This window comes from Loa loa (assembly GCF_000183805.2).
Source record: "Loa loa unplaced genomic scaffold supercont3.21, whole genome shotgun sequence".
NCBI classification, from domain to species: domain Eukaryota; kingdom Metazoa; phylum Nematoda; class Chromadorea; order Rhabditida; family Onchocercidae; genus Loa; species Loa loa.
The window spans coordinates 391,409-403,916 of NW_018108201.1; the positions used below are offsets into that span (position 1 = coordinate 391,409).

The 12,508-nt window shown below is 28.5% G+C and overlaps 1 protein-coding gene across 1 annotated transcript in view; it reads left to right on the plus strand.

The window, feature by feature from the left end:
• LOAG_16822 (hypothetical protein) overlaps positions 1 to 2,783 on the plus strand; it is a 6,348-nt gene extending 3,565 nt beyond the window's left edge. The window contains exons 9-14 of the mRNA XM_020449481.1: positions 292 to 468; positions 599 to 690; positions 842 to 912; positions 1,301 to 1,541; positions 2,066 to 2,284; positions 2,460 to 2,783. Of these exons, the coding sequence (XP_020307000.1) occupies positions 292 to 468; positions 599 to 690; positions 842 to 912; positions 1,301 to 1,541; positions 2,066 to 2,284; positions 2,460 to 2,627 (968 nt within the window). The 3' untranslated portion in view covers positions 2,628 to 2,783. The remainder of the gene's footprint in view (positions 1 to 291; positions 469 to 598; positions 691 to 841; positions 913 to 1,300; positions 1,542 to 2,065; positions 2,285 to 2,459) is intronic.
• The last annotated feature ends 9,725 nt before the right edge of the window (positions 2,784 to 12,508 follow it).

Genomic DNA, 12,508 nt, shown 5'->3' on the forward strand with positions numbered 1-12,508 from the left:
AGATTTATTATGATTTTTTTCCGAATTTTACCATTTTAGAAGTCGACCGCCTCCATATATTCTTGACTGTGATGTTGGGCAACCAGAAATGAATCCACCAGGAAGCATTTCACTAATAAAGCTCAATTCGCCACTTCTAGGTGCTTCTTGCGTTTGTGGTTGTTTTCTGAGAAATTAAACCTTTCCCAGTTCTCTTTTCTTTCCTTCTCTCTCTCTCTCCCTCCCTTCCTAATTTTTTTATTTATCTCTTCGTATATTCAACAAAAGTTATTTGATTTTTAAAACTTTCAGGTGCACCAGCGTTCCAGCAGCGGGTCGTTTTGTCAGATACTTATTTTTACGGAAGAATTTCTTTGAACGGTGATTCAAGTTCATATTTGGCTATTCTTCGAGAATCTTTGGGTTGCTTCTTGAGTGATAGTCTCCCATCATCTGCACTTTTGATTAATACTTGTGGATGGATTGAAGGTATTGCTATTGATGACAATTTTTCAGTTTTTTTCAAATATAAATTATTTTATTGAGTTTATGTTATCTTGACCAAAAATGCAGAAATATAGATTTTGAATGTAGCTGTTACCAAGCAATTGAATTTCAGGACAAGGTGCTTCGCTTCTGGATAAAATGTTGAAATTATTTGATCCGGACTTTGTGTTTACTTTTATTACTACATCAGGATCAAATTACGTGGTAATGGGCATATCGATAAAAGTTAAGATTGTGTTGCATAGGAAAGCTTTCCACTTCGCAAAATTTACCACTCTTCATCAGATATTTATCTTTCTTTTCACGAATCGAAAGAACAAAGTATCTGATAATCTGTTGCTTCATTTTTTTTCAGGCTCAGCAATCTACTATCAATGGAAGTGTAAAACCGCTTGTATTTTGTGGCGATGCTATTGAAAAGCCTACGTAATTTTCTTCTATGCAGACAAAATTCAAAAAAAAAGTATTAATCCAAAATGAAACAGAAATTAAGTCGGCGTTCCCTGTTAAGTGTTATTTTAGCCATAAAAAAAGCTGAAAAGACAGGTTTTTGCAATTTTGCACAGAAAAGTGGAAATAAGCCTCCTTTTTCCTTATCTGTTTCACCCTTTTTGTTTTTTGGAGGGAGAGGGAAGAATATTGTAAGTGTAATATTTTCACTAAACTGAGTGAATTATACTGCCAATAAAAATAAGTGCAATGAATCATCAATAATACACTTTCAAAATATAACACAATGTAACCGTATTCATTGGCTGAATAGTTCCTAGGTTTGCAAAATTCGATTTGTGAAATTGGAATTTATGAAATTCAGGCATATGATCTCCACTTCTTCGATTTTACGAAATCTCCGGATAACGGCATATATGGCACATGCATGTCCCGTTCCAACCGTAAAATCATTTGCCGATGCCACTCCTTTCGCGGTAATGTTCCGCAGTGTGGCACTGTTGGTGCACACAAATGAGCCATTTCCTGCAAATCATATATTTGCCGTTTTGAATTGTACTTTTGTCGCTCTTTGTATTCGTAATTCTACCAGTCAGTCTGAAGAGGTTGATTTTTTTTTTTTGGTCAGTCAATCTATTATACTTGAAGTGATCTATGGTAATTCAGATTTCTTTAGATATAACAGTTTTATATTTTTACACTTTTACACAACTAGGAACTTTTTGATTTCAAAGAAAATTCCAATTAGTTATTTCCGGTAAAATCAAGCACTTTTTCGTTTCGATTACAAATTCAGAATTAACTCGTGAGCTTATACGAGCTATAAGACATAGAGAGATTGTAAAAAGTGAAAACGGATTTTTTTTCTTTTATGTTGCTAATGTGCGATATTTTTTGATACGAGGGGAAAGAAAACTATAGAGAAACAAGACACATCAAGTGAAAACTTTCGTGTAAAATAAGAATATAGAGCTGTTAGGCCCTCTTGAATTTGTTATCGGTATGTAATCTTTTAGACAGCTTCACGTTCGTTTAAGTTTGAAGCAAGCAGTAGAATTTTTAAAGCTGCTGGAAGTGAAAAGTGTAGTTTTCCAGTTCTGAATTATTTAAAAGGTATGCTTATTTAAAGGATGAGAGACTGTTCGGCGATCAAGATATGCCGATTTTGTTAAATCCAGATAAGGTAGAACTATTGCGCGTCGTCGGTTATGGATTTATCAGGGCGATTGATTTGGAACAACGCACTTTCTTTATTTCAACGCCACTTGAGCTGTCAAACCTTGAAGAAGTTAATGTCCTAGCGCGTGGCTTAAACATTGATCTTCCACAATACTTCCTTGTTTCACAGGTTCCATTTATCTTCTAATCTTCATTGGTGAATTGTTTTGCTCACTTTACATTTCCATTACAAGTTCTTCAGTTGAAATTGTGCAGTATTCCTTGCAAGATTAAAAAATATACCATCAGAAAGTTGCCATGTTTCATTCATTATTTTGTCATAGTTATATTCGGTGACTTTCCAGGAGAGATCCGCGATACCATATGTTGTTCGAGAACGTTCTTCCTCCTTCCATACCGAGTTATTCAAAGAGTTAAAGATAAAATCAGTTTTCCACAGGAAAAGGTTTTTGAGAATGCAAACTCAGTTTATGGTGAAAAAACCGATGAACAAACCTGTGTTGCCAAGTTAACATTCACTTTTCTATAAAACTGGAACATCAAAACCATCTTAAAAAGAAATAACGATGATCTGAAATTGCCAAATGTTTAAGAAAAACCGTTCATCTATTGACTCCCACCATTGCCTTCAATTTTAAAAAGGTTATCTTCATATTACTGGTCCTTCTGTTCAGGTATTGAAAAGGATTATTTATGTACAATTGTTGGTTGTTGTATTTTTTTTTTTTGTTTCTTTTTCTTGAAATCATTGATTATTGAATTTTCAAGGTTAAATTTTGAATTTCCCAAATATTCTTACTTGCAACGTTTCAAAAGACGTGAAGAGCTTAACATGTTTGATTTTAATACTTCGTAAACAATTTGAGATGGGATGATTTGCTAAGCCACCCAAAATTTTTCCTTAACTCTTGTCTCTAAGGATACAGACAATTTCCTTTCATCCTTTTCACTGTAGCATGCTATTATCATGACGTTGCAGTTGTTCAAGGTTATCGGTCACTTCACTAACATTTCCTTATATCATGAATGTGGCTTGTCGACATTCTGGGTAGCGTGAACTTTACAAAATATCTTTCCAAGAAATGATTCGAACAGTTTGCATTTGCAAATCTGAACCTGATAGATCAAATGAAAAAAAAAAGAGGAAAACATATTGAAATATATATTTTAATCAAAACGTTCAGAATGAAGTAATTTTTACGTTGGGAATACAAATTTTGAATAGTATGGTTAGTTGACTTAAATGTATCAATCTGATCAGTTGAAATTTAAATTTTTGTTCAGCAGTATATATATTTCATTATATTCATTGGTATCACAAATATTCATTGACAAATTGTAACCATTGTTTTAACGGATTTTATTACTTCTTCGATGTTCCTTTGTATACTTAAATACAACTCATGAAGATGATAGCAGTAATATGCAACATTTATTTCCGATCGTTACGGTAAAAACTCAATATTTCGTAAATGTAACGGTTGCTGAATTGAATCAAATCATAACTGCTTGGCTAGAAGAACAGAATCGGCAAGTATCAGTGCGTTGATGAATTTTCTTTTTTTTACAAGAAAAAAAGACTTTTGATGATTCTTTTTTAATTTTTAAAACATTTTACTATCTTTTAATTTCTTCAAAAAAATTTTCAATAATAATTCACAAGTCGGAAATTTTTGGGGTAAAATTCTGAAACTCCTAAACGAAGCCAATCAATTTCCTTTTCTATTTCCTCTTTTTTTCCCGAGTTATCTAGATTTACGCATAAATCCAAAAATTGTTATTACCAATAAAATTGACAAATAATTTCTATACTTTAGGCAAAAAGTGTCTCCAAATATTGTGGGACATGTGCAAGAATAGTAATTTCTAGATATAATGCACTAATGAATGAAAAATTATTAAATGTAAGAAGATAATAAACAATGATGTTTGTGTAAAAGAAACTAAATTTAAAACGATACTGCAAATGTTGAAAAGATAATCATATCGTATTGATAAATAAAATTATGCGGGACAAATTTAGCAACGAATGATTACAGTATGTCTTTTCAGTTTGATAAAAGCCAAAGAAATAAGACTCCAAAAATTTTCATTCGAAATAATCATTAGACTGGTAGAAAGATGTATGTAATCAATGTAAGATTAATTCATCATTGATTAAATTGACATAGTTAAAACATAAATTTACAATATCATTGTAAATAAATGATAATAAAGCTAATGTTAGTGATAATGATAGTGATAGACCAATGATTCATGCATGATTTTATCTGATTGTTAAACTTTCAGGCACTGAAGGGAGATTTTTGGATGATGTAAGATGATTCATTCATTTAATAATTAGCTATTGTCCAACATTACGTGTCCTAACGTGAAAACGTTAGCATGGATACAGTTTATCAGGATGATAGCAAAGCAATTTCACGTCAAACTTTAATAACTAGCCAGATTCTATTAGCGATAACAATTAATACTATAATTCGAAATCTTCAACTGCGCTAATGCTTCATTCCAAACTTTAAACGGTTCATAGTGAATTGATTGAAGTTCCTTACTCAAATGAAATTTTAATATCTATTAGTATTATTTGCAATTTAATTACTGGACCTATTTTATTAAATTATTTCGGATTACTTGTCCCACCACAATTTCTATATGTGATACAAGCAACTCTTATCACGATTATATGCAAATGTTCGGCAAATAATTTCAGTGATAAATTTGTGAATAATCAACTGAAATTATAATTTAAAAATGGATAGATTTCAAATTGATTATATTCCGAATTAACACAGGGATAATGATGACTGTCAAAAGATCGTACTGTCAAAATGTGTCTGTCTTATCAAAAATTGTGTCAAATAGTACTGTCAAATCGACGTCTGTCACCTGTCTGTCAAAAATATTGTCAAAAATTGTCAAAAAATCGTTGTCTGTTATCTGTCAAAAATCATACTTTCAATAGTGGGATTTTCGACAAATGTTTCGACAATCCCATTTAACTGCATAAATACTTGAGCAAAAAATTTTCAATACTTTCCATTATTGTTTCTACTTTTTATAAAAAAAAAAAATTTATGGATGTGATCTTGTAGTAATTTCATGATTTACCTGAATAGTTTGGACGAAACTTTTAAAATTAGGCTCTTTTTCAAACTTAAACATAGACTGTGACATTATTTATTTCATATCATTATCTTTTCTTAATAACTATGAAAAGCTTTTGTCCATTCTTTCATTGTTCAAAAGTATACAAGACTAATGTTTTGTATTTCAGATGGATAGGACAGGTACATATTTCCATTAATTGTCCAGAAGAAAGTCCACGAATTATGTTAATTGCCAAGGATAAACAATTAATTACAAAATATTGATAAGTGAATTAAATAGTGAAAGGTGAAGGATATGATACATTTTCCTGCAAATGTGTATCATTCAAATGCTTCTTAAAGTACATTAATTAAATCAATATGAAATAAATTCCTCATTTATTGGTAAGAATTAAAAAATGGTGAAAAGAAAATTCGTAATTTGGGTAGCAATTTAAATTGGCTTAAATTATGTTATGCTTACATTTTAGATTGATTTAAATATGAATTTTTAAGCGTTTTTGATTGTAATTTAAGTTACTTTAATTATGAATTAAGGTAACTTAAATTACAATCAAAATTCGATGATTTAGTAAGAAAAAAAAAAGGGTGAAATCTTTGACCGTTTGAATTCTTCGTTTTAAAACTTTTCCATTCATTTATTCCTACATTTGTAACTTTGATGATTTATCTCCTACATGGAAAAAGTTGTGAATACGGTAAGATTGTGCATTTGAAATAATAAAAATTAAAAATTCAAGTTTAATTAAATTAAAGTTCAGGTAATACTGAATGCAAGAATGGCCAGTAATATTAAGGCCTGAATTTTATTTATTCAAATTTAGTATTAGATCGCAAAAATATTCGATCATTTTTGCATTTGCAGCTAAAATAAACCAATTTGGACAAAGAAAGTTTGGCGCAAATCAAATAAATGTTTGTTCAAAAATTTAATTTTTTAGATTCCAGCTTTTTTGCTTTTTATTAATTAATTGATACATTAATGACATCTAATGCTAAAATATTAGACTGAATGATGTTGCATTCAGTCTGATAATACAAAATCAGTTACTTGTTCTATTGCTCTCCTTCATTTAATATAATTTCCCTAATTTAATTAAATTTTTAATTAAAACCATTAATTTTATGTTGATACTCTTGATGAACTTATACTGTATCGGCACTGTATATTCCAAATGATGATACATATAGTATCGTTTATTATAAATAGCCTTTATAAAATATAAAAAATTATAAATAACCGTGTTTTTTTTCCTTTAATTGAATGTTTCGATCAGTTCAATATCGTCATGTGAAAATGTCAACAAGCATTATGTGTGAAATTGTTCATGTTGACAAGAAGAATTCATCACATTTGGTTTTTTCAACAGAATATTCTGTATTAGTTGTCGCAAATTATTTCTGGTAATTGACATAAATTGATAATATTGGATATCATCAGAATTTGATAATCTGAAATGAGATTTGAATTTATCATAAAGTAGAATTATAAGATTAAAGTTTTTTTTTAACTGATAATTTCTATGATAACAACTGATCCTTACATTGGTCCAATTAAAAAACTTAAACTTTTACTGGAAAATGAAACCTATTTAAACGCAACTAACTGACACCGGCATGAAAGTTGTCTTTACGATGTAGGTCCCGACAAAAGGAATTATTGCTTGTCAAGTGTCGTAAAAACGAAACCTCAAATAAATTCATTCACACTGTAAATTAATGCTAACGATACTATGAATCACTTTTAACATATCTACATTCCTTAAAATTATTTCCCACACTTTTTTATTATTATCTTATCTAACCAATTTGCATCCTTATGTTTAAACCCTTAATTTCCCATGTTAATCTTTCTGTTTAATCTTGTTATAATGCTTGTACCATATCCGGTGTGTTTCCGATACTTGAATTCTTCATGTAAACCACTCCCATTTCTTAACATATATAATCTCGGGTACCAAATCCGGGGGAGATTTGGAGCTGCTCTCCTCTTTGAAGGTGATCGGCTTCTTCTGTTTATTCTTCGCTTCTACGGATATTGGCGGATTTTTATCAATTTCTTATCACGATAAAGGTTAATATCCCTTACTGTTGCGTATTCATAAGACAAATCGACTCCCTGACAAACCCTTTCGCACTAAGTTAGCGCTTCTTGAATTTGAATAGATTTGATTGGAGTTTAATTACCCAATCTCTGAGCTCGGCAAATAAATTATCTGGTAATCATTATTATTTCACGACATCAAGTAATATATAGTGATATGCGATATTCATTTCGATATATTGTCCTACAGATTAATGGAATCAGTTTCGGATCATTGTATTCACAAGATATACGATATTCATCTCGAGTACTGTGTTATTTGAGAAGAGTGGGGAAAAAAATGTGAGGTTTAAAAAACCCAAGATTTGAATTTCTTAAAAGTTTATGCAACTATTAGCAACATATTTGCGCTTTTAAATTTCAAAAAAATTGTTTCTCTCAAGGATTTAAGATATTAACTACATTTTTCAAAATTAATTAATGAAAGAAACGAAAGGTGAAACAAATGAAAACGTTATGATGTCATAGGTTGCAAACAACTTTCGAGATGTCTCTTTTGCTTAGGAGATGAGTATATTATGGATAACTAAGTGGAAAGTTGTATTGATTAACAGAAAATCAAAATCAAAGTTGATCTTATGCTACCGGAATATTCAGAACAGACGATACTGCCGGAATGATCAAACAGATCTTATGGTACCGGAATGTTCAGAATAGATCCTCAGAATAGATCAGAATAATTCCACTCAGTTACCCATAATATAATCATCTCCTAAGCAAAAGAGATATCTACCGGAATAATCAAAAAATAATCCGGTATACTACCGGAATAATCAAAACAGTTCGTGTGCTATTGAGCTGATCCAAAAATTTAATTAAAATTTGAAATTTTACAATAAATATATTTTGCAAAAAAAAAAAAAAAAACGAAAAGAAATGATAAGTAAACCGTTTGGAAGATAAATCGAGTTGTTTGTAGTTGGAAGATGATAGTATAATTTCATTAATCCATATCACACTCTGTAACATTCAATTTTCCAATAATCAAATCATTCAAACTCAAATACATCGATATTATTGTTATCGATTGAAAATGATTTAATTCTTATAAGCATTTCTGAAATGGGAAAATTCCAGATAGCAATAAGTTTACATTTAATTACTACAAGAGTGAAAGAACTGAAAATGATAAACTTGAATATCAGAAAAAATTACCATTTTTGTTATTTTAATGCCACACTATGATGATAATATTTCTGTTGATTTTCAATAGAAAATTGTACAAATTTCATTCGAATAAGAAAATATTAAAGTGTTGACGCATTCATCTCTTATCATCTTCTGATAATTTTGATTACTCATTTACTACTTCATTTCTTTTCCATTTCATACACGACGAAATTAAAAAGAAAAAAAAAGCTGATGGAATTCCGATATGTTTAGAATTAATTGCGATATTTCAGATTATATTTACTTTGTGAATTATTCCAATATGTCTTTGAAGTGAAATTATCATTTGATAAAATTTGACATTTATAAGAAGCAAAGGAAAGTGTTGGATATTAGTCTGGATTATTAATGAATAAATTAGAATAGGAAATTGATAATGATCAAAGTTTCATATGAATTTTTGATAGATATATGCGTTGATCGAATTGGTTACCAATAAGCAATGTTAAAGGTTTGATAAAGAATTAAATAGGAAAAAATATATGGTCATCTTCGTACTTTGTAATACAATTAATTTGCTAAGCTAAGCTTATAGGATAAATAAATACCTGAATTGTGAGAATGGTCATTTGGTCATTGCAAATTATTAACAAATAGGATAAATGAATACCTGAATTGTAAGAATGGTCATTTGGTCATTGCAAATTATTGATAAATGAATAACTGATTCACATAAGAAGTATTATTCTAACCATTATAATTGGTCAAAGACGATCTAGGCTGATACTTTCAAATTTATACTACGATAATTAAATTCGACTTTAATTAACCCATATATCCTCCATTTGCTAACAAGCGCAAAATTTTGAAATCGACGAATATTTTCATTTAATGCGCAAATGAAAAGGATGATAAATCAAAGGAAACGAGCAAAAATAGAAGCGATAAATCCGTGTGAAATAACAGTAACAAACAAATTATATCGTATCGTCGATTAATGAAACTACCGTACCGAGCTATGGTATATGAAAAGAGAATTAAACTTGTATCATGTGTGACATGAATGCGAACAACGATTTTTTTTTTGAATTATTGATTGGCTCATTTAACAAATGTATTATTTCTACTACTTGTTCATTAATTAAATTGGTGACATAGTATTTTCTGTCAACTCGAAAGTGATAACTGTCTGCTTGAGAGATATTTCTTGATTGCACAGATCATTTTTATTACAAAATTGTGAATGTGAAAATATCGAATAACTTTTTCAAATAAAAAATCTAATAGATTTTATCGAAAATAGAGAGTGGGATGAGTTATTTGCTCATAAAATTATAGAATGTAAGAGAAACTGGGAATTAGATTATTTATCACTTATAATAATGAAAACTCTGATAAAGTTTGCTGTATTTATAGTAATTATGGTTACTGTTTGCTGTATTTATAGTAATTATGGTTACTGTTTGCTGTATTTATAGTAATTATGGTTACTGTTTGCTGTATTTATAGTAATTATGGTTACTGTACTACTAGATTTCCCTCAAATTTTTTGTAAATGTATGAGTAAATTTTAAATTATTAATGCAATTTTATTTCAAAATATCATTTATGTTAAAAATAACACTTTTTTTTGTTGCTTTGCAAATTTACTCATTTATTACATTTTAATTAACAGCGGATCAATTACTCTTTTTGCGCTTAATTAGTTAAATCATCAGTTACTTAGCTAGCAATAATTTAATTCAAAATTACTTGACAAACTATTCATCAAATATTTAACATTAATAAATTCAAATATTGAAAATTAAAAAACAATATGGCTCAATGTAATTGAAATGCAAATATATAAATAGATTTGCAAATAAAAAAAAAAGCGTTGTTTATAACAAAACTTAAAATGACATACTGGAATAGAATTGAAACTATACTTCAGAAATTTGTAAAAGGATAATGGAATAAACATGACCTAAAACCTGAAAATAATATTTTGAAATAAATTTAACCTGGAAATGGAACAAAGTGAAATATTCAAATAATAACGAAAACCCTGATAAATAGTAATGTGTTAATAAATTCATCTCAAAAGGGAATTGTTTGATAATGAATGTGAATGAAAAAAGGAGAACAAGATAAAATTTTATTTTCTTTTTTATGACACAAAACAAATCATTTTTAATCTAGCTAGACATATGTGACACTGATCGAGTAGGACATTTTCTTCTCCTTTTTTCTCATCAATTAATTAGGTTTGAATTCAAATACTTTTTAATAATTAAGTAATGAATGCAAAAACGGATTCTGTTCACAGTTATTCATAAAAGGAAGTTAAAATTGACAATGAATTGTGAAAATCACATTATTGGAACATTTATAATACATTATAATTAATTACAGTATTAAATGCAAGTTAAATAACAATTATTTTGAAAATTTTGCCATTTTGCGCCTATGCAGAAGCAATTAAAAAATTGTGGATTAACAATTAATAAATCGGAAGAAATTAATTATTAATAAATTAATAATTAATAAAGTTGACAAAGTTACGGTAATTTCCAGAATTCATGAAATAAAAAAAGCTTTTTGAGATTCTATTACAATTTTTGTTTTCATATATCCAAATTCCTGATTTCAGATTCTTTTTTAAGGATGCGCAAGAAATGGATGTAGTCAGTGTCTGTAGTAAATTCATCTCTTAAATAATTTGCATAAGCAACAGTTTTCTAGCAATATGATTTCATATTTAGATTTTACTCTTTGTAAACAATTATCACTTCGTTGGCTATTTGTGACGCATCTTTTCCTTTTTGTTTTAAAATTAATTTCTAATTCAAATGGGTTCAATTCCTTAAAATACCTTTTTTCCTTCAAATTGCATCGTAATTACGTAGTATGTCAAATTGAGAAATTTCGATAATTAATTAATCTTAATAAAATTCAATGATTTCATAGTTTATTGATTTCAAATTTCGATGATCAAAATACGCATCAAATATCGAAAAACATTTGTGATAACAAATTGATATATTAGAATGATTATTTTTCAGTTTAAAAAATTTTTGTTTAATAAAGAAAAGTGAATTGAGAAGCTTATCAAAAAAAAAAAAAACAAATAACACACGAGAATCTGGAAATTAAATTTATATCAAATCAAATCTTTGTTTTGATTTCAAATTTATATTCTACAAAATTTCAAACCAATTTGCTGCCAAAATCTCCTTTGCATATTTATTTTTTTAATTTAATGAACTCATTAACATTCCAATCTCGAAATGCAACCATTAAAATAAATTTACATACAAATATATCAGATTACACAATAAAATATTTGAAAGGGAATGAATTTAACGCAAAATGTGAAAAGGAAATTGAATTAAAAATCGACACTGAAATAGAATTAATGAAAATATGCAACAGATATATTTAGAAAATATGACTTCTCATACGTCTTCTTGAAATAAAACATAGCTTGTGGAAAAAATAAATAAATGAAATTTTAATCAAACAGTTTAACGGTTATCGATAATAAGAAATAGAAAAGAGCTTGACAAGTATGAGTGCAAAAATCAACAAATGGAAATTCCCCCCTCCCCACATTCAGGCGAACCAATTTGCATTTAAAAAATGATCAAAAAAGAAAAATATAATTTTAAAAAAGTTGCAAAATAGAAACGATTAATAAATTTATAACAAAAACGGAGAGCAAGAATGGAATTTAAATGGTTTCTAAATCCGCCTTATCACCAATGATTGTCAATCAATGATAACTCAAGCATTTTACTGATAAAGCTAAGGAATTAATTAATGTATTTTCACCGTGTAAATTCAATGCTTTATTGACTTATGTTCTCGGGAAAAATCAAAAAAATATGTCAAAATGATCAGGATATTTTTGTATTTAAGAAATTTTGTACTAATTAGAGTAAATTTATAAAGTAAAAATTTGCAATCTTATTTAGAATACGTTACGAATAAGTGATTAATTATACAGAAATAAAATAATTTTTTTTTAACGCCCTAAGTGATGAGTCATCATTTATCCAATTTCCAATACACTATCATGATCGATATC